The sequence below is a fragment of the Anomalospiza imberbis genome, chromosome 3 (assembly GCF_031753505.1).
Source record: "Anomalospiza imberbis isolate Cuckoo-Finch-1a 21T00152 chromosome 3, ASM3175350v1, whole genome shotgun sequence".
In the NCBI taxonomy this organism is placed as follows: domain Eukaryota; kingdom Metazoa; phylum Chordata; class Aves; order Passeriformes; family Viduidae; genus Anomalospiza; species Anomalospiza imberbis.
In genome coordinates, this window is record NC_089683.1 from 63,813,787 (window position 1) to 63,836,747 (window position 22,961).

Sequence of the window (22,961 nt, forward strand, 5' to 3'; positions counted from 1 at the left end):
GACATTGAGGTGGTGGAGCAAGTCCAGAGATGGGCATGAGGAGCAGCTGAGGGAGCTGGGGGCATTTAGCCTGCAGAAGGCTCAGGGGAGACCTTATCACTCTCTTCAACTCCCTGAAAGAAGGGTGTAGGCAGGTGTGGCTCATCTCTTCTCCCAGGCAACCAGCGATAGGACAAGAGGACATTGTTTCAAGCTGCACCAGCGAAGGTTCAGGATAGACAATAGCAGGAATTTCTTTACAGAAAGGGTGACCAGAAATTGGAATGGGCTGCCCGTGGAGGTGGCGGCATCACTGTCCCTGGACGTATGTAAGGAAAACCTGGACGTGGCACTGAGTGCCATGGTCTAGTTGACATGGTGGTGTTCAGTCATAGGTTGCATCCGATGACCTCGAGTCTTTTCCAACCTAATTGTTTCTGTGATTCCGTGAAGGCAAGCTCGGGAAGCCGTTCGGCACTGCCTCAACCTCTCACACGACGCACTAAGCCAGGACGGCCGGGACGGTCGCGCAGCTGAGCATCCCCAAATGTATTGGGCAGCTTCCCCGGGGGCCTGTGCAGTCCCGGCCGGGCCAGAGAGCGAGACGCCCGCGCACCGGGGTCCCCGCACCGGGGTCCGAGCGCCCGCGCCCTGCGGGGCTGTGGCCTGCGGGGCCTCCTCCGCGCCGCCACACCCACAGGGGGCGCTGCGGCGCACGGCCGGGCCACGGGGACTACGACTACGACTACGACTACGACTACGACTACGACTACGACTACGACTACGACTACGACTACGACTACGACTACGACTGCCGCCCCGCCACCCCTAGGGCGCCGCAGATGGCGTCGGCACCGCGGGGCGGCGGCGGGGAGCACCGCTGAGCCTTCTCCCCGCGAGCCCCGCCCCTGGGCCCGGCGCTTCCGCCGCCGCCGCCGGCGCGGAGGGGGCGGGCTGCCCGCGGCGCTGGGCGCTCCCCACGCCTCCCTTCCGGGCGGCGGCGTGCGCAGGCGCGGGGGAGGCGCGCAGGCGCGCGGCCGCGTGGGCGGGCGGCGGTGGGAAGGTGCGAGCAGCCGCCCGCGCGCGGCCGCCGGCGGCGCGTGTCCCGTGTGTGCCCCCCCCCACCGCCGCCGCGCCGCCGCCTCCCCCGGCCCCGCCGCCTCCCCCGGCCCCGCCGCCGCATGCGGCTGATCCGCGGCGTTAAAAGATGGAGGGGTTGACGCTGAGCGAGGCGGAGCAGCGCTACTACTGCGACCTCTTCTCCTACTGCGACACCGAGAGTACCAAGAAGGTGGCGTTCAACGGGCGCGTCCTGGAGCTCTTCCGCGCCGCGCAGCTCCCCAACGACGTGGTCGTGCAGGTACGGCCGCCGCCGCGGGGCCCCCGGGGGTCGGCGGGCCTGGCCACCGCCCCGTCGTGCCGAGATGGCCCCGGCCCGGCCCTGCCCTTCCCCTCCGCCCGGCCCGCGCCCCCTGCCCGCCCTGCAGCCCTTGGGCGGGGGTCGTTTCGCCGCCGGGGACTCGGGGATTACAGAATCTTTGGGGTTGGAAGGGACCTGTGGAGATCTTCTCGTCCCACGCCCGTGCCGAGGCAGGGTCCCCTAGAGCAGGTGACCCAGGAACGCGTCCGGGTGGGGTTTGAGTGTCTCCAGAGAGAGACTCCGCGACCTCCCTGGGCAGCGCGCTCAGTGCTCTGCCGTCCTCGGTGTGAGGAGGCTCTGCCTCGTGTTGAAACTTACTGTGATTTAGTTTATGGCTAATGCTCCTCATCCTGTCGCTGGGCACCACTGGAAAGAGCCTGGCACCATCCCGTTTGAGATATTTACGTGCATTAATGAGATCCTCTCTCAGTCTTGTCTAGACTAAAGAGGCCCAGCTCCGTCAGTCTGTCCTGATAAGAGAGCTCCAGACCCTGGTCACCTTTGTGTCCGTCCTCTGGACTCTCTCTGTTAGCTCCTTGTCATTCTTGTACCGAGGAGCCCAGGACTGGACACAGTAGGACGGAGCTGTTGTCTGACCGGCCACCTGAGCCCCTCCGGCTGCAGGGGAAAGGCAGGGGACACAGCGAGTTGTGCACCCTGTGCCAGCCTCCCCTCCCCTTATCAGACCTCCGACTGCAGGGCTGGGAAGGGCTGGTGGTGTCTCTGCTGGCAGCCTCCAGCAACTGGTAGGAAAATATTCCGTGCCGACAGAGGCCATCCGCAGTGTGAGAACTGTAGAGTGTAAAACTGAGGATGAGTGAGATTGTCCCCATGATCTGCTGATGAAGAGCAGCATAGAAGAAATTTTGGTTTTGTGTCCTTGGGAGTTACTGACACTGGTCCACTTCACCTAAGCCATGCAGTCTTTTTTGGACATCTCTTGCTGGCAGGTATTAACTTACCTGTAGTCAGCCAAATGTTTCTAATAACAACAAATGTGGTGTTAAAACTGATGCGGGCCCATAATCTCACTATGTATGTGCACAGTTTTAGCACTTCCTTGGCCAGGTTATGTCTAAGATGTGTAGCAGTACTGCAGAGCTACCTGCATAGGAAAGGGAATGTCTGCTTTGGTGTGCGTAGGTGATTATTTGAGGAACGTATTCCCAGTGAACCATTCTTATGAACAGCTATTTGTCATAATTTGCTGCTTCTGCACTTCCCTCTGTCATTGTTCAGTGCTTTAAAGTTTACATAGTCTTTTAAACTGCTGTGGGTAAACCTGTATTTAGAAAGCCATGCTGCCTTTTATGCAGTTTCATCCTCAGCCTAGTGAGATAAGCAGCCCTTTTAACAAAGTATTAAGCTTACTATTGCTAGAAACATAAATTGCAGGATACTGAAATTCAGTGCCAGGAGAACACTTACTGACTAGGGTTGCTGTTGGTGTGTTTTAGGCCTCCCAGCTTGGGTAGTTGAAATGAGTTTAAGACACAGTGAAGTGGAAGAGGGCTGAATAAGAAATGGTTCTTTCTGGTAAAACCAGTAATCTCTTATTTGACAACTTGCTATACTGGACTTAATGGTAGGAGAGTCTCCATGCTCAGTATTATGAGTAAAGTTTCTCAAGGGCCACCTATGGCTGCTTTTTGTGTGTAGCCAGCCAGTTTCAGAAAAATCATCCCAGGAAAAGTGAATGTTTACATCTTTGCTGTATTTAGAAGTTTCTTTTACATAAAACTTGTCTGAATCATTGTATAGTAAGATAGTTCTAGACGTTTCATTTTATGCAGGAATTTAGTTTAAGAACTTGGAAAGACCTGGAATTCTGAAAACAAGTGTCCACAGGTTATATCCTTATCTTTTGCAGAAGAGGTCAGATATTTTCCTGCAAAGTAGACTGCATGTGAAGAAGAGAGACTACTCCGGCATCATTCCATGGGTCCTAAAGAAATTAACTGAAGCAGACCTGGCTTATCACTCTAGTGATCTCAAGGAGAACCTTGCAGTTAAAATGGCAAACAAGATATTAGATTGCCTGAGGAATGAGACTGTAAATAGTACAAAGAAAGTTGAAATGCCCTTAGCAGTTTGACCCATTATGAGTATCTTGTGCAGTCACAGTTGGTCACCTGTAAAGTACCTCGTACTTTGAAAATAATTTAGTTGTGTAGTTATTTTGCATTCTTCTTAAGGTATGGCTCTACACCAGGTTAACACAAGCATGAATATATTGTATTGGGGTTCTTCAAAGGGAAGTTGCATTTGATGCTTTGAAAGCTGAGACTATGTAACTTAAACCTCAGGATGAAGTAGCTTAAGAAATAAACACTGTGAAGGAGGTGGAATTTTCTTTTGACCATATGGGTGCTGTGTTTTCACCTGTTCATTTGAAGCACTTGATGCTTGTGGGGAAATGAACTTGATTCAGTTACCCAATCCTTACATAATCCTGGAATGCAAGTGTAGTACTGGTCACATGAATGCTAAGTACTTTCGTAGGTGTGCAAAACATAGCGTAAAATGGTCGCTCTTCAAGCTCACGGGGACCAAGTAGTCCAGAGGAACTACTTCATGATTTTTCATTTTCAGTACTACAGGTTGGTAGGTACCTTTGAATAGTTCAGAACTGATTCTGTTGGAAATGAAAATGTCTGACAGTTGCATTTTTAGACTCATAACTTGTTTTACTTGCAAATCTGTTGTCTAAAGGCTGGATATATGTGCAGCCTCTTTTGCAAAGAGTTATGTCCTTGTAAGAGATCTGTCTTACAGGAGCAAAAGTTAAATAGGTATGTCTCATTGTTCCTAATCAATTTCATTTCTCCCTCTGAGGGACACTGTCAGCTCCCTGTTTAGTGGGGATAAATGAACATATAGAAGACTGAAACAGTTATGGGTGTTGTATACCAAGCTACAGTGTCCTGGAAAAGAAAAGCTCGATGTCTGTTTTGTACACATCTACAAAAGGACAGCTTTATTATCAGAATAAAATGCCACACCAAAGATGCATATGTCAGAACACCAGTCTCTATTAACCCACATTTCTTCTTTATGCACATCCCTGAAATGAGCATTAAGGTAGAAGACTTGCATAAAAGAGAGAATAATAGTACATGTGTTAGGGTAAGAAGTCCAGCTACTTCACAACAGTTATGAGTCTTCAGATCACTCTCAGGGTGTGGTTTCACATTGCAGCTGACAAAAATCTAATGGTGAGTTGGCACTGAAGAAGGTGCTCCTGTCTTCCCTCAGCCTTGTGTTCCTTCTTGCAAAGACACTCGTGCCTGTCCAATGCTGTTGTGGGCAGAAAATTAATCACAGCTTTTTGTTGGTTATAACTCTTTATCTGGTGACAGTGGGGTTGAATGAGTGTCAGTGCTAGCACAAGAAAGGAGGCAGGAAAACTCTTTGACAGAGGGGAAGTAGAGAATGTTCTTTGTTCTAGAGCAATTGGGTATTTTGCTTGTGACCTGGCATGGGGTTTGTTGGCTTAAACCACTGCAAGATGGAGCTGGCTCTGGCTTTCCTTTGAACAGGCAGGGAGCTGGTCCAGGGAACTTGTTCAGCCAAAAGTTAGAAGGTTTTGTCAAATGTAGTTTTCACTTGCCTCATCTTGTGTCTCAGTTGCATGTACATTGGTGTTTGTATGTGCAAGCAGCATGCCACAACGTGAGTGATCCTGAGGAGCTGTAATCCACCATATTTATGCACTTCAGGAGCTTCCTTTTGCTAGAGTTCCAGCCAGGTCCTGTGCACTGGATGTTAGCTGGGATTCATTATGTGCCTCGATACAAAAGAAACGTAGTTTCCTGTTCTGGAGTGGCTGCATGGAGGAGCATGCTCAGGGAAATTGGCTTCGAAGGCATATTTCATATCTGACCTAAAACACTCATGTACGTATGCTAATAAAGTCAATTTTTGGTGTCTCTGCATTGGTGGGGAAATTGCTTGTAAAATCAGCAGTTAGTAAAAAAAAATGTATTGTGAAACTCATTACTTGTGTATGGAATGAATATAGTAGCTGTTCCATTTGATTTGTAGAATTCTTACTTAGCTGAGTTAATCATAGAATGTTTTCTGAATTTGTACTCTTGACTATGAATCACGGAAACTTCACCAGACAAGAAGCAAGTCAGTGCATATGATACTCATCTGAAATTAATGAGTCAGCGCATCTTGCTTTAAAATACAACATTACTATATAACTACAAGTGTGTGAGTATTGGCATGTATCTTCTCTAAAATGAATTGTCATCTTCAGTGCTGGCATTGTACAGCAATGTTACCTAGCTTCTAATTTAGTGTTAGACAGTCTTTGACAGGTGAATCACACAATTATGCCCAGTTACTTCAATTATAGTAAGCTTCCATTAGTCCAGTAAAAACCTAGTGTAAAGCTATTTTGGTTCTTGTTAGTCACTTTCAAGCTTTTTGTTTACATTTTAAGGAGTCATTACAGACAGATTAGTTTTGCTTCTTCTTGTTTCATTGATAGAAAAAAATTACACTCTGGTTGTCTACTTCAACTCTCTGTCAGAGTTTGCTGCCCTCACGTCAGAAGTTGTAAGAAAATGCGTACCCGTGATGCAGCTGCTCATTGAGAAGTCCAGACTCTGAGATGCAGGCATGTTCTGTTGTTCTTGGAGTGGTAGTTTTTGGAGACAGAGGGAACAGAGGATGCAGTGGTGGTTTTCTCAAATGCCAGAGTTCACTTGCTGACAGGCAGCACAGTTATAAATGGAATTACAATCCATAGGCAGAACATGACCAAATGAAATTGCGGATTCTTGATTTAAAATGTTGGTTTCTTTGTTGGAAAATGGCTGTAGAGAGAAAGGGATATAAGAAAATAACAGCTTGTTTGCAATTATTGTGTTGTTGGAGTTACTGTTTCAGTGAATTTTCCTACAGAAAGACTACCTGTTCATCCAGTAGAGTCTACTAAATGCCAGCTTTGAGTGGAAGCTGAGCCAGGGCTTAGGATTGCCTGTTTGGTAGAGACATGCAGAAGACTCAAACTCATTCTGGTTAATTTTCTGAATTTATTATTCTTCCCGAACTGATGGGGTAAGAAATCACAATTCCTTATACTTGGCAAATTTCATGCCTTCCTTTCAGTCATAGGAATTTGGCATATATTTAAAATAATAGCACTTTTAGATCTTTAAAAAATGTATGCTGTGTACGAAGCTTTCTTCTCTAATACTGACCAATATCTAGTCTGTCACAAGCCCAAATGAAAAAAAAAACTTTATTTACTCCAACTCATCCATTTTGTTTGTTTTATTATTTTGAATCTTTAAATTTATAAATATTAAAATGTCACTTAGAAAATATTTCAAATTAGTTTAGATTTCTTCTGAGGCAATATTCCCAACAGGTCATTATCAAGGTACTCTTCCAGTGTAGATACCTCTAACTATAGCAATTTTCTTAGTAATCTAGTATTTTTTTAGCCTGAGCACCATAAAATTGATGAATCTGTAGACTTATGATTATAATGTTACCTAATTTACATATAATTTTACATCTTTATATATTTTCATATAGAATATGTTTGCACGTATATATTATGCTATATCTCAGTCCTCATTTAGTAAACAAGAGTTGTTAAAAACCTGTTGTAAGGGCTTGGATCTGCAGTTAAAAATATCTGATTTGTGAATCACCTATTTTTTCCTTTCAAATGTCACTGTAATAGCATATTCGTCTTTCAGCTAAGGAGTAGGTTAGCTTTGATTCCCTGTATTGATGAGATACACAAGAGTGTACTTTCTGTTATTACCAGAAATGGCTTTTAATCTGCTGTTTATCCTGTGAATTATGCTTTGAGTTTCTGTAGAATTCTGGTAAAAATGTTTATTTAAGTGATGTTACTTTCACAGAGACTATGCTGGGCTGAAAATTAATTTATTTTTACAGTTAATTAGTTGGAGTGGTCTCATATCTCAGCAGCATTTAGGAAGAGAACAGTCATTGCTTTTTGAAACAAAAGGCAGGAAGTTAAGGCAAAACTGTAGGATTTATGATTAAGTACATTAGACTTATATTTGGTTTTAGTGGATTCCTTGGTGTAATTGGTTTTGAGCCTTTGAAATTGATATTCAGTCGACTGTACAGTCACTTACATAGTAAATAATTCCTTTATAAGTCTGTATGCCAACACAGCACTCAGATAATTTCAAGTATCACAGCTCAACTTAGTTTGAAAACAGTTTATTCTTTTCTTTTTAAAAGACATATGACAGGAGGGGTGATTAATATCCTTTCTGACATAACTGGATATGATTCTAGAATTGGAAATATCAGGGCCTTTGGCAAATGTAGCTGTCTTACAATCAAGTTGGCTGTACAAAATTATGCATTGTAAATTTGATCTTTTACCGGTGAAAGCAGTTCTTTTGTGTTAGAAGTTTTAAGTACTTCACTGACTGTGAAAATGGCAAACATGCCTTCATCTTAGTCTAATCTTCAGTAAATGCTACTGCAGATACTGTGAAATTACAGGACTTTGCTGGCAGTCTCTGTGCCTTTTCAATTGTATTTACTAGCTCTCAAAATATTAGTCCTTGCAGACAAGTTTCCTACATATTTGGTCATAAATATTTGCTGTTTTAGCTTAGTCCTTCTAACCTAATCCCTAGATGTCAGATTGGAGTTCTGCAGTTATTTTAAATTAGTTTGAAGTCAAAAGTGAGTGTGGGAGAAATATGTTGACTCTCAGATTTCTCACTGGAGTTCCAATAATGATTAATGTAAGAGTATATTTCCCTCTTATTCTCTTTTCTTTAGCATTTCTGTTGGCCATAAGGATTCTTAAGCCAACAATGTCATTCTTTCTAAATTAATGTACCAAGTTGGTGATCATGTTAATAACTTGCTTGTTTTTCCACCTGGGGTTAGTGTCTGAAGAGTTAAGTTATCCCTACGTTTGTTATGCAAAAAATACAGCATAACTTAGGTATGTCTGACTATGTATAGGAACTGTGTTTTGAGAGGTTAAAAGACTTGGAAAAGATGACAGTCTGACCTGAATTTCAGGAATGATTGACTTCTGACATCTAAAATGCTCCTGAAGTATAGTAACAGAGCAATGAGTAGGCTCAGTTTTGAATATATCTTTCAACTTCACTAATCCCAGAAAAGGATGACCAGGACTGAGCTGTGTAAAATTTAGTATTAGGTGCTGACATACTCCTGCTACAGACTAGTAGTTGGGAATTTTGTAGAAAACTGTTGTTATTGTTACAATAGTGTGAATTACTTGGTTTTTCTAATTTGAAGCATCTTTAAAAAATTTAAGACCTAATGTTAACAGTGGAGTCTCAAGTGTAGCTCTGTAATTGTGCAGTTTTTAGAACTTTAACCAAGGTTTGTTTAAACTTTGATAGACACGTCATTAAGGCTTCTTGGCCTCAGTGGGAGAAGGAGAGCTGTGCAAAGCTAACCAATTAACAGTGCTCAGATTGATACTCAGAGAAAAAAAGACTGGTATGAGAAAGGAGTGTAAAGTAATGGACACAGAATCTTCAGATAAGCTTTCATGAATGTGCTCAGGAATAACAGGAACAGACCAGGACAGTCCTATTTGTCCAGACCACAGCATGACCACTAAATCTGGGATCAGAGAATGCCTTAATCTTTGTTTTACATTAGCAAAAGAATCAGAAGCTTGTGCTCATTTGGGATTTTTCTCTGTTAGTATTGTTCTGGCATAATAATGGAAGGTGATGTGTGGGGAAAATGTTAAAACTGAAAAAGAAAGAAAATAATTATTATCAAAGAATATCAATCACTGGAATGCTTCAATTATAGAGAAGATCTGAAAATGAAAATGTCTGTATAAATGCTCCTTTCTTCAGCTTTTAGTATTACAGGAAAAGTATTCAACTTAATGCTACATGGTAGGAGTACCCACAATTAGAATATCTGTGAAGTATCTCCAGTGCCTGCTGAAGCTAGATGCTTTCTTGATAATTATATGCAAGTAATTCCATTCATTTGTTTATGCTAAGGAAGATAAATTACGTTTTGAAGATTGGTACAGCTTCAGAAGTTATTTACTCACATAAACTTCAACCATAAGAACAAGCAAACAACACATAAAGTTAGGGCAAACTTGGTTAGTCTTCATAAGTATTCAGCTGGACTTTCAGTTATTGCAAGAATAAGACCAAGTGCCTCAAAAAATTACAGATGAAGAATGTCATTCTGTGTGTGCCAGCTGGGGCTTGTTTGCCATTTCTGCTTCAGGCTTTGCTTGTCAAAAACATAAACTGCAAACCTAAAAACCAAGTTCCAGCTATCTGATGTTGACCAGTGAGAGATACAGGCTATAAGATTCATTGCAGTTTGTTAATAAAAACTTGTACTTTTTCTATTGTAAATAAAGCCTGTGGGTAAATAACTTCTGAAGCTCTGCTGAGGTGTTTGTTGGTTGTACAGTAGACAGATTCCGTTTAATAATAGAGAAAATAACTAACACAGTAACCTTTTGTTGGCTTACTGAGTGGAGTAATCACATTGTGTGACCAGACAGATAAGCAGCAGTTATTGCTCAGGAATGGGGAACTGCAGCTGAGAGCAGAGGAGGGAGGAGCTATTTAGGTTATGCAGCAATGTAAAATTACATAGTAAGAGAACACAGGTATGTGGAATATCTCACTTTAAACGAGCCTCTCTTTATGGATCAAAAATGAGAAATGGTTCTTGTAGTTCCCCAGGCTGTCTTTTGCTCTTTCAGATTTTTTTTTTTAACTTCCAGTTCTTCTGGCTGCTTTATTACCATTTCTGCTTGTAAAGTATCTTTCTCATGAGCAGCTACTCTGCTGAAGAAAAAGCGGTAGAGAAAGTCTTAATACAAAAAAAGAGCAACTCTGCCTTGAAGTCTTCCAGGTGTGATTTTTTGACCTGGGAGGATGGTAGTTGCTTTCTAAGTGAGTGTTCATCTGGCTATCTGTATTTTCCTTTGTTGGTGCTACTGAACATATCAGAAGGGTGTAGAATTCTTTATTCTGCCCTGTTTTTGAGGGTATATGACAACATTTTCTTTGAGTTGTAGTCAAGTAGGGCAGTCTTTTTCTCTAGATATTTGGAAAAATGGTTTCTCTTAAGTCAGGGTCTTGTAGTTGCATGTAGGGTGCATCTGCCTTATCTTTGTGGATTGATGGGTGGTGATTGCCATGTACTACCAAATCAGAAGGGAATTGCTGACCTCTGGAGAGCAATTCTGGTCAGCAACCATAGAGCTCTTCATGAGAGTCTCTGCAGGTCAGATTCATGTGTAGAGCTTGTAACAGCTTTTGCAGAATCTGTTAGTAAGACCACAAATTTTGATTCCAAGTGGAAAAATCAAAAAAGCTACTATTGCATTAGGAAGTGTTTTTAATAAATGAGGCTAATGCACTGGGAATCTTCATGCTACCAGGAACAAGAGGTGTTGCAGACAACTTTTGAAATGGGTCAAGTTCAGCAGTTACCTAAATACAACTCTTTCAAAAAGCACCACCAGTAATAAAAGTTCTGTGAGGTTTTTGTGTGTGCGTGGTGTCAGCATACTCACTTGTTAAGAATTTATCTGTCATAAATCAGAGTTTTAAATTTCCACTGGTTTTTGCTACTTTTCTATTAACAAAGTGAAAGCATGACTCCAAATCAGGCAACCTGTACTCAGGGAGTGGGCATGCTTGTAAAACAGATCCCAAAGTACAGGGGCAGAATAATTCCTCTGAGCTTTAAAGTACTGGGTCATTTTTTGAACAGCTAATTATTTCTGATGTGATTAATTCTGAAATTTCATTTAACTGAAACAGATGTATGTTTGACCCTGAAATGACCTGTAGAATGGGAAATCTTAGTTCTAAGTATCTATAGAGAATTAATTGTCCAAGCAGATGAGTAGCTTTTTCTTCCCAGTGGCATTTTAGCAGTCTGCTTCCACTGTGGATCTGTGCAGTGTGAAAATCAAGGGCAGAGAAGTATTAGGAGAAGCTCAGACAGTAAGAGACTCTAAATAGTTCACTGCCAGAGAGCGTGTGTTGTCTTGGAAGTCCTCCAGCACTATTGGTTTTATTTCTTTCAAAGCCTGTGTTCTGAAGCCAGGTTTGTGGAATTGACTGAGATGTATCTTCATGGAACAATCAGTAAAACCTTACTATTTGTTATGCAACAGAGAACAGCAATGCCCTAAATATACTCTGTGCCTTGGAATTCTTAGTATCAGCTGATTAGCTATATTTACTACAATGCCTAAGTACCTAATAAGATAAATGTATATGTTAGAGGTAATTTTATACTTGCTGTTCAGCAGCACATGAACATTTTCTGCTTCACACTGACTGAATATTAAATATAGCAGTATTCATTATCCTTCATAGATGCATTTTGCAAATGATCTTTGGATAAGTGTAAGACTGTTGAAATGTTTGCAATGTGTTGAAACATAGAATTCAGAGCAATATTTGGACTGTTTCTTTTAGTGGCATTCTTTTTTTAATCTGTCTACAATTGTTTTTTATTTGTGTCCCACCTTGTGCCAAGCTTTGTGGAGCCCTGTGAAAAACTGGGTCAGAGACTTGACTTGGTTAAAAATAACTCATCAAAAGAAGGATCTTTGTCAGTTCTCTGTCTTGTTCCTGTTGCACAGTGCAACAACTGTTGCATCTGTGCAGCTACCTGTCAAAGGATATCTTTGAAGAGAAGTTAAAAGTTCTAACTAATATTAGCAGACTAATCAGTATTGCTTTGTCCAGTTGACAATAGGTGAGAGACTTAGAAAACTGTGCCAGGCTGTGGTCAGCAATTAGTGAGGTAGATTGAGATAAATTAAGTGGCAGGAATTGATCTAACAGCAGTTGCAGAATAGTGTGGTTAGAAGATAACAAATTGGGAGGATATAAACGTATTCAAGCTAGGAAAAAATGAGTGAAGGAGATTTTCATAGTTCTTCTGTGTGTAGGGATGGTCAGGGGATTTTTTCCACTACAATAGCAATGATTAGGAAACATTTTTTCAACTTACATCACACATCCCTGAATTATATTAGAGATGTGACTAATTTTAGTTATAGCTGAGGTGAGTGGAGTACATGACTTCAGGACAGCATCGTTGTAGGACAGTGTGTTCTAGAAACCAATTTGAGGTTGTATTCCAATAAACTTTTAAGTTGGAAAAAATTCTGTCTTATGTTTTTAGTTTGAAAACTCATCAATGAACTACTGCGTATGAGATACAGAAATAACATTGTTGATATGATACATTTTTAAATTTTAAACTGTGAATTAAAATCAGTCCATAATCAGTTAAATTCTTATTAACTAACAAAACTGAAGCAAGATATTATATTTAATTTTTTATCTTAAGGAAGCAACTTTTTTTTAAATGTAATACTTGTTTTTCATTTGAAGGGTATTGTTAATATGCACAGTAAAACTCAAGGTTGTTTTCTAAATACTGAAGCACAAATATATTCATATGGTTTGGTTTAACTCAAGTTTGTATCAAATATGTGTAATGAATGTGAGAACTTGTTTTGTATTTCGGGTGCATGGTTTACTTGAAATTGTTCATGGTGTTTGAATTTAAACATAAGAGAAAATTTTGTTTCTGTAAAGGTGATCACTCAAAGAGGTTGTCTAGAGAGGTTGTAGAGTTTCCCTGCTTGGATATATATACTCAAAATCCCAACTGGACACAGTTCAAAGCAACCTACTGAGCCTGCTTTGAGCAGGGGGAATGGAGCAAATGATCTCCAGAGGACCTTTCCAAGTTCAACTGTTGTGTGATTCTGTGTAGGGTTTCTTTGTGTTTAACAATTTTCATTTTTATATTCTTGGTGTAAGACTTCTTTTTTAATCAACAGTGTCCTAGTTTGGATGAGATGATAAAAAAGGTCCTCCTCTAAGTTTCTTCACTCCCCCTCCCATCAGCACACAGCATGTGTGTTTTAGCTTCCAGCTTGCTAAAGTTGTCTTCAGGTCTTGCCTCTTGCTACCCTCTGGTAATGGAACAGTAGGTACTTAAGTAACTCTCCAAGCAGATGAAATATTTTTATCTTTACTGTGTAGGTGGCATGCATGTTGCTTCATTTATTGTTTTAGCATTGATGTCATCCCTGTTTAAATACTGTTTTACTTTTGCATGAATAATATTTACAGATAATGGGCTTCATTTGCCTTGTAGAAGAACCTGGGGGCAGGGAGACTGTGATATTCTGGAAGATACTCCCAGAGAGATTTCATGAGTTCTGGGAAGTGCATTTCACAGCATTTGATAGAGAAATTATTTGTTCCACTTCACCTGGAATTTGTAAAGGTTCACAAACCTCTTGAAGTTCAAGGGTCTCTTATTTGAAACCTGTAAGGGTTCTAGAAGGTATCTGCTTGAAACAGTGCCTTTTGACAACATACTGCTTCCCAGCCATGGCTGGTTTCTGCCAGCTCCTGGTATTTCTGTTGCTGTTGTTACATATTTGCGGTATGATGACTGAGCATGCAATTTAATAATTCACAGCTACTGCACAGAGGTGTAGCTTTGTGAGTTTTTTGTTTGGGGTTTTTTTTTTTTTTTTTTTTTTTTGGTGTTTTTTATCGAGAGCTTTCAACAATTCTGGAGCTTTGCTGAGTTGTTTGCCTTACGCTAGTAAATTGCAGTAGTGTGACCTCAGGTTCTTCATATCTAAAGAGATTAAAACAATTGTGAAGCATTTTGTTTTGAAGATGGCTCTGCATTCCTTGAAGAGTTTAGGGAAATTCCTTATCCTCTCTCTTCTTAAGCAGATGAAAGCCCTAAATCTCAGAGAAGCAGTCCTTTGATAATTTTTTATTATTCCCCCATTCAGTATAGCTAATTACCTGTTTATGTTTAAATCCTGCTTCAGGGAATTTCCAAGTACCCTGTTTTGAGTATGTTTGGGCATGATGTCACTAAGCAGAGGTATTTCCACTAGATGCTTGCATCTAATGATTTTACTCAACCTTCAGTCATGTTTCTAATTAGGTTATATTCTGTATTTGAAACAGAGGACTCCTTTAGCTAGCTATGAGTGGATTTGACACCTCTTGTTCAGCAGCAGAAGAGCATTCTTTTTTGAGGTGGGATGGGTGGGGAGGACTGGATTGGTTTTGTTTTGGTTTTTTTTTTTTGGTATCATTAGCTTTTTGCTCTTCTTGATACTTATATCTGGTGTATTTATATTTATTTACTTTGCATCCATGCTTGCATCTTCTTTGTCATACTTACCTGTCACAGTAGCTTAGTTATTAATTCAGTTTTTAACGGAACTTTTTTTTTCCTATCTGGAAGTACTGAAAAGCTCCAACAAAAGGTAGTCTGTAGTTCAGCCATGACTTTGAAATTGCACAAAGCCGTTACTGCCTAATGATTCCATAAGCTCAAAATGCCTCTATCACTGCTTCTTTTCATAAGACTCATGAGAGCCTATTTAACCCATCTGTTGGTGCTAGGCCACTGAATCCACAAGCTTTTTCTATTTTGCTTGTAGTCAAGTATGTGGATGTTCCATCAGTCTTCCAGCATACAGCACTTTAAAAAAATAATTGCTTTTGCTGTCATGCTGGTTTTGATTCCTGGCTTCTCTTGAATCTCCACTGCTTTAGCTCTGCTATTTATTTAAATTCAGGATAATTATTTTTGGTATTAGGTTGAGTAAAGGTTTAGATGTCGATGCCTTAGTTTTTATTTGAATTGTCATCTGTCAGTTTGCACTGTCAGTTCTTTCCCGGTGGAACTTTCTGTCGTCCAACCAACCTGTTGAAATTAGTGTGTTGTATTTAACTGTATTGAATAATTTTATTTTTCAATAAAATCTGGAAAATACCCTGTGATCCCCTGACTTTTCTCCAGACATCATACTGCAGAAATATTACGGTGTGAAAATACATATAACAGAGGAGTTGTGGGACAATGTGTGAAGTGTGATGCAGAATCAGACAACTGATTTAATGCAGTATTTTTTTGTCCAGCAGGATTTGAGCTGCATATACAGCCCTAAATCTGCTGATCCTCTTTTAACTTTTTTGGAACACAAATACTTAGTTTGTCAACTTCCTGCACCTTCCTGGGATGGGTTTTACAGCAGCTTATTTTCATGAGGTTCCAGAATCCTTGTGCGTGGCAAGGAGATAACCAAGTAGTTTTTTGTTGAACTGCATCTGGCTCAGTTGTAGTTGATAAACTCATCTGATTCATTGGATGGAGTTACTGAAGTCTGTTTTCTGATCCAGTGGTGCTGAAGCACACAGGAAAACAGCTTTGTGCATTGGATGGCTCAGTTATTGCTATGTGATAGTTCACTTCTTCAGCTGGAACTTGCCTGCAGGCAGGGCTCCTCTGCACTCAGAACTGTGTCCTCTGAAAGCTGGGAAACCTTTCAGGACAGCTTTTTCTAAGTCCAGTAATAGTACATGCCAGTAGTTAGGAAAATGTGCAGATGTGACAAGAGACCAGATTTGCCAATAAGGGAACATGACTGAGCTCATGTGGGAAGGGTGAGGACAGAAATTCATGCCCATGGATGTAAATTATTCTGAGAGTCTCTGCCCAATGGTCACAGGCAAAGTCTCGTGCCTGAGATGAGATTGAAGGAGAGAAACTAGTATTATTAGAAAAAGATGAAGGGTCTCTAGAGAAGTATCAGATCCATGGGATTAGATGGGATCTTTCTGAGCATGTTGAGATAGATAGCTAATGTTGTTGCAAGCCATCTTTCTCTTTGAATAGTTGTGGAGATCAGGGTTGCGACTGGAGAAAGATGTTACAGTCATCTTCAGGAATGTAAAGGAAGATTTATTCGGGGAACTGCATGCTGGTCAGCTGCAGTTTGGTCCCTGAGGAATTGTAGAGCCTGTTTGGAAGCCATTTCTAGGCATATGAAGGTGAAAACAGTAATTAGGATTACCAAGAGTACTTGACCACCAGATTGTCTGGAACTGTGGTTGAGGAAAGAGAAGCAGTGATGCCATCTACATTGACTTCCAACAAGTGTTTCACTGTGGTATTCCAAGAGCATCTTTTTGTCTCATTTGGAACATTGCAGTCTAGATGAGACTGCTGAGTAGATAAAAAAACAGTCTGGATAATTTAACTCTGAGAGTCTGATTTGGAATGTGTCATACTTAGTATCTTATCAGTGACCTGGCACAAACTGGAATGCCCTTCAATAAGATTGCAGGTCATCATTGTGGAGCGGGATGCAGTCAGTATGTTTGAAAACATGGCACGCTCTTCTGAAATGTATGAAATCTGTATAGCTGTTGTGTTTAAAATTTCTTTCTATAAGTAACTGTGTTTCATTTCAGATTATGGAGCTCTGTGGTGCAAAAAGACTTGGCTATTTCGGAAGAAGTCAATTTTACATTGCTTTGAAACTTGTTGCTGTGGCCCAATCTGGTCTCCCTCTAAGAGTGGAAAGCTTAAATACAGGTAAATCACAGGATCGAGGGAGTGGGGATTGTGTTGCTGAGTGCAGTTATTTATAGTTGGCTTACATATTCTTACAGAGGTTACAGAGTAACCTCGTAAATTAGTGGGATATATCTTTATATTTGTTGCTAATTTAAAAATGTGGAGAAACTGAGAGAGTGTTTCTTACTGTGCAGTAAATACAAGTTGAAATACCTTACTCATTGAATAAGTATTGCATTCACCATGGGACGAACGAACAACTTGTACCCAGTATGTAGGAGCAAGTTAATTCTATAGACTACTGATGTGAGAAATTGTGTGCCGTGTCCTCTGAGGGAAGTACTAAGAGGAGTAATGTAAACTGGAAGGAGAAGAAGAATGCAGCATTTGCAGACTTTTGTAGCTGCTGGGTTTCCAAAGCCTTGATTGTGACAAACGGAAGGTTATCTTTTCTAACATTACATTTCTTTGCATGTGGTTTGACAGTTTTTTCCCTTCTAAGAGCAGATATGAAGATTAGTTTAAGATTTTTTCTTAGTGAAAAACATGACCTGTAAAAGATCTTTGAAGTCTGTTGTCAGCCAAATCATCTGTTACCCAACTTTTCAAAGGTCAGCTGTGGAGTGGGTGGTGAAATAGGTGAAACAGGAGGAAGGCTTATTCTAGAAAGATGGTTTAGAGCTGCAGGAAGAGCTTTGATGTGAGGCTCTCCTGTAGCCTTCTGAATGAGATAAGTGGATCCGTGTCCTTGTTGTTCTGTAAGATGAAAAGAGACTTAGGAAGATGAAGTCATGAGTTTTAAGGCACTATAGCCCTTGCATTGTAGGACAAAACTCATAAGCTAAAAATATCTTTAGAGTACAGTTTTGCCTTTGAGTGACTTTCCTAATAGATTTCATATCTGTAGAAAAAAGTTATGATTTTTATTTGCTAGTAAATAAAAGAAGTCTTATGTAGCTTTTGTGTCTAAAGGATATAGATTAAACAGTAGTTAAGGAGACTGTTAAAAACAATCTGATATGACTGAAGTATTTGACAAAGCTATAAAAAATTAATCACTTTGTATACTCTCACAGTTACGTTTATTCTAGTCTCATACAAACTCTTTATACTGATTTCATGGGGTTTTGTAGCTTTTTGGAAAAGTGCATTGTTTTCGTCAACATTTTGCTAGTATTCAAGTCCCTTTCTGTTTATAAACCATTTCCCTAGTTTTCCTTATGTGTTCCCTAATCTAAAGCTTTAGCAAGTTGTAGCAGAATGTCCTAAAATTGGAAAACTGGAAAAAGAACCTTCAACTCTTAATACTGATAAAACTGGAACTTGATCAAACAATTGTGATGTTTGATCTCCAACAACTTTCTGTTGGAGAAGGGAAAGACAAATCTGTATGTAGGCTTTATACAGGGATTTTATAATCTTGGTTTTATTTTAATGCAAGGTGCCTTAACCAGGAGGAGCTTTTCTGTTTAAAAAAAGAAATCACAAGAATTTTGAAGGAAAGATTTAAATGCAGTGTTAATTTCAAAATATAAAATATGTTACTAAAAAGTTAACAGTGATTGGAACTTTAATTTCACGTTGATAATTTCCTTTATTCATGACAATATTAAAAATACTTGTAATGATTTCTGAACTTCTAGGAATAATTTTCTGTAACTGGTTCCAAGGCTACAAAATACACCAAGTACAATAGAGAGAACATTTATTTTTACCCTGTTTTTAGCTATGGTCTGTTGCCTTGGTTGCAGTCATTCCAGGCCTATCTATGAATTTCCTGCTTATAGAATGATTCAAGTCTTGTTGTAACAGCTAACTCAACAACTAAAATGCAGCAGGCTGGTAAAATGATTCTGAGCTTTACTAACTTAGTTCTGCTTACATTCCATCTCCAAGAAGTCTTGAAGACAAACTGTTAGAGCCATCCCAAACTAAGCTGTATACTCTGTCTCTTCAGACATTTTAAATTAGTTAAAGCTTATATTTTTGGACATCTAATTTTTAGCTATCCATTTTATGCATGTTTCATTGATTTTTGTAATTTTCTTCATTCTTTTCTCTTGGGAATTTCTTTTCACCTTCCTTTTTCCTTCATCTACTTTTTCCTTTTGTATTTTTGTGTGTCTTCTCAGTTGATGAGAAATTTACTTTATCTGAATTGCTGAGTGGAAACTCAGTCAGATTTTAAATACTAAGTCTAACATAAGTGTGAGCCAACTGGTTCTCAAGTACTCTTTTGATTATTCAGATGCGCAGTAGAGTAAGAATACTGGCATTAGTTATTATACTTCAAGCCTCCAAAGCTATTGTTCCTTCAGAAAATTTTCCTTCCAGAAAGCTAAAAATTGAGACATGAATGAGCAGTGTCTATTTCAAAACAATACTTATTTTTTAAGTGTGGAATACAGGTTTTGGTGGAAAAAAATATTAGGAAGGATGTGGGCATGAAAAGTACAGAGAACTCTTTAATACACTCAGTATCAAGGGTTGGTTCCATTCATGACAGCTCTCACATTTATAATTGAGGGATTTCTGAATGGCAGCAAATGCTGTAGTGTTGAAATGAGATTTTTCTGCTGTTGCTGGAAAAAGTCAGGGAGGAGAGAGGTAAAAATAGCACGTTAGTCATGTAGGAACTTAGTACAGCTAAACAAACCTATATTTATCTAGTCTTGCTTTTAAAGACGACAGAGTATTTTGTGTTTCTTTTGAGTTCTCTATTATTTTGTGACTCGTGCTGGCACAAGCTGATTGCACAGACTTCCTCTGTGTCAGTTGGATCATCTGGTGTCTGTATTTTCCTGGTTTTGCAGACATACACATTTTCACTTGTATGCAATGGCTTTTTCACTTTTGGCTGGCCATGGTTTGCTGTTTAGTTATGTTACTTTCCTGCTGCAGCATTGGGTACAATGCTCATGTAATAAACAGTATGCAATTTCATCTTGTATTTTAATATAGTTGTAGTACCACTGACTCATTCTCAGTACCAGAAGTAATTTACGTAAGCAGTCAGCAAGAGAAATTAAATTGAGCCATGCTTGTAATTTTGTTTTGTGTTGGAGACATAATTTCCACATAAGCTGTACAGCAAATTCACAATTTATGTTTATTCAAAGTGGAGCACTAAGAAAATTGCAGTTGGGAGAAAAATGGTAGAGATCTTGCAGTGGGAAATTGAAGGTTTACATAGTCTAATTTCTATGTTGGGCTACTCTGAACCATGGTATATTAAGTTAATGGGCTTCCTAGCATTTTGTAGAAACTTTGCTTTTTAGTTGCTCATATCAAAGTGAGGTGACATTGGAATATTTCCAGTTGTATTTCCAGTATTCCAAATGAGCTAATATAGCTTTTGTTGTAGAGAAGTATGCATAGATGTGTTTAAGCAATAGTCACACTCTGTGGGGCAGCTGGATTATATTATCTGTTGTAAATATGAACATGACATTAACTCACTAAAAGATGATGTTGAATATACTGCAGTATTTTAGCATTGGTTTTCCTGATGAACCATTTTATATGAAGACTCTAGTTCTTTATATGTGCTAGAAATGGCAGAAAAAATTTGAAAATGATGCTTCAGGAATGAAGTGTTGACAAATCTAACAAAAAATGAACTAAATCCAGGTTATCTGGTTGCTGCTGCATTTAATACACAGTTGTGGTGCAAAGCTATAGTGGAGCAATGTGAAGTCATCTTTGTGTACCAAAGTCAGATCTTGAATAGCAGAATCACGAAATCTAGTGTAGAATAGGTATTTGCTTTTTCCAGCTGCCAGGTGTTAGCTTGGCTATAGCAGCAGTCTCAGTGTGTAAGGCATCGAGTCACATGTGAAATTTTAACTTCAAAATAGAACAGTGTTTTTATTTTTAATCATCATATTTATGTATGGTAAATATCCTGCTTTCTTTTTTTTTAACAGTAAAGGATCTCCCTCTTCCCAGATTTGTTGTGTCAAAGAATGAACAGGAGTCAAGACACACAGCCTTGTATTCTTCAGATGCTGATAACCCAGCTTCATATTCCGGTGTGATTCCTCCTCCTCCGCCTGGCAGGATACAAGTCAAAAAAGGCTCTGTGAGCCATGATGCAGTTCAGCAGCGTACATCAACTGATCAACAGGTGAATTAACTTAAAAGATTAAATGGGATTCTTAATGACTATTTTGCTGTGTAGATGTCAATTTGATAGGGCTTCTGAGCTAGGTTACTTCCAATATAGTTTCTTTAAAAAATTATACTGATATATATTATACACAAAGACCATAGCTGCCTCTGAAATACTTGCATGTAGGAGACATTTTTTATGAAGTCTTAAAATCTGTGTTTAAAATATTGGTAGTAATGGACAAAGAATTGAGACAGAAAAGAAATTCAGTGTGTAAGTTAGGATGGCAAATATATAGTTGTAGTCATTATGGTATTAATAGATCATTTATTAAATTGTTCCCATTGGTTTCCTGGTCATTGGAATGGTGGTATTGAGTGCCACCTCAATTTCTAGTCCTTCAACATACTCCAATACATGCAAATCTGGAATATTGTATTTAAAAAAATAATCTGTAAATTTTCTCAGTAGCTTTTCTCTGCCTCACATTTTATTGTTCAGCAATTTAGCTGTTAAGGAGAGATAATGAGATCTAGAAAAACAGACCAAAGTTTCAAATAACTTTTACTTATGTTTTAATAATGAGAAAGCTGATTACTTTTTGTTCATTGTTTTTTTCATCTTCAGTGACAAGATGTCTGAATTAATGAAAACTGTAAAGACTTAGGACTCTGTGCCTTCTCATACACAGTTCTTTGGGTTTACAGTCTTGATGCTCTTTGTCCATGGGGAAATCCTTTCTGATTGTCTTTTCTATAAACAAGAGCTGAGTACAAGTGCTAAATTTTGCTGGGTATATGTATTGAATTACTTGTTTTCTTCCCCATGGTGTGCTTTTTTTCTGGGCTTATTTTGTAAAGAATTGGGGAACTTGCAAATGTCCCATAGTCTCTGTGAGAGTCAAGGAATCACTCATAAACATTTATTAGTCTCTATGGAAATAGCCCAGACTGATCCAATATAAAGAAAAAGTAAATTAGAAGGGGAAATCCATAATCAGGGTTTGGCTGCCACTTCCTTTCTTTCAAAGAGAAGATACAATGAAAAAAGAGCTAGCAGTAGGTCTCAAGAAAGCTTTTTGCTGTCTAGATTTGGTTAGGTGTGTTTGAGAGGGATACCAAGCACTTTACACATTGCAGATTTCCTAAATCTGATTGTGACGTTTTAGTTGGGTTGAAACTGTGTTTTATATTGCTTCCATCATTATGTTGAGTTTATTTAATGAACAATTGTAATTTAATACAGGAATCTGTAGTGGCATAATGTCAAAATAACAAAAAGGAAAATAAATCTGATGTTTGAGATCTTCAAGTTTAGAATAAAGAAGCCTCATATTCACAAAAGTGTGCGTGCATCCCAATTTCATTTCTCTGTCTTGGCTGATAAAAACAACTTGGTATCTCTTTTTTACACCTCTGTCTGGGATCTTCAGAATAAAGAAACTCTGTATCTAAGTCCTTGGAGTAATCTGGCCCAGAAAGCAGACTTGGAACAAGTGTAACAGACAGCACAGCACCGAGTCCAGCAGTTTTAAGTTTCACAGTGTAGAAAATCAGGGAAGTATTATCTAATTGTGCACCCTGTTGTAAAATTGAACAATCTGTGGCTAATGCTACATTTCTGACTGTACAACAAACTCATTCAAACAGCCTTCTTGTCCCAATCTAATACTTAGTGATTCAGATACCAGGTTAGAAATAAACTGAGAAAGGAGCTTGAGCCCAGGTTTCTCATTTAACCATATAAATACTCCAATTGGGTTATTTTATAAAAGATGGGTACTGCTTTTATCCATGTTTTTCATGGAAATTGCTGATCTAGTTGTCTTGACCTGGAGATACCATTCAGAGTTATAAAATCTAGAAAGAGAAGTCTGACACGTAAATCACAATGTGTCATCTTCCTAGGGATCACTCTTATTTCTGGAGGAGTATGTCAGTTAAGCTTGGATATTTTGCTCATGGAGCTTATCATATACTTCTTAGATTCTCCATTAGCAAATTTAGGGGTTTGTTTTTTCTTAAA

The 22,961-nt window shown here is 39.4% G+C and overlaps 1 protein-coding gene across 13 annotated transcripts in view; it reads left to right on the forward strand.

Moving 5' to 3' along the window:
- The first annotated feature begins 1,131 nt into the window (after positions 1 to 1,131).
- The window catches only part of REPS1 (RALBP1 associated Eps domain containing 1), a 62,140-nt gene continuing 40,310 nt past the window's right edge, over positions 1,132 to 22,961 (forward strand). For 6 of the 13 annotated variants that reach the window (XM_068184789.1, XM_068184790.1, XM_068184791.1 and 3 more), the window contains exons 1-3: positions 1,133 to 1,339; positions 16,720 to 16,843; positions 20,752 to 20,951. In XM_068184789.1, the coding sequence (XP_068040890.1) occupies positions 1,187 to 1,339; positions 16,720 to 16,843; positions 20,752 to 20,951 (477 nt within the window). In that variant the 5' untranslated portion in view covers positions 1,133 to 1,186. Of the gene's footprint in view, positions 1,340 to 16,719; positions 16,844 to 20,751; positions 20,952 to 22,961 lie in introns of all 13 variants that reach the window. The other 7 variants (XM_068184794.1, XM_068184799.1, XM_068184795.1 and 4 more) reach the window with 3 other exon arrangements.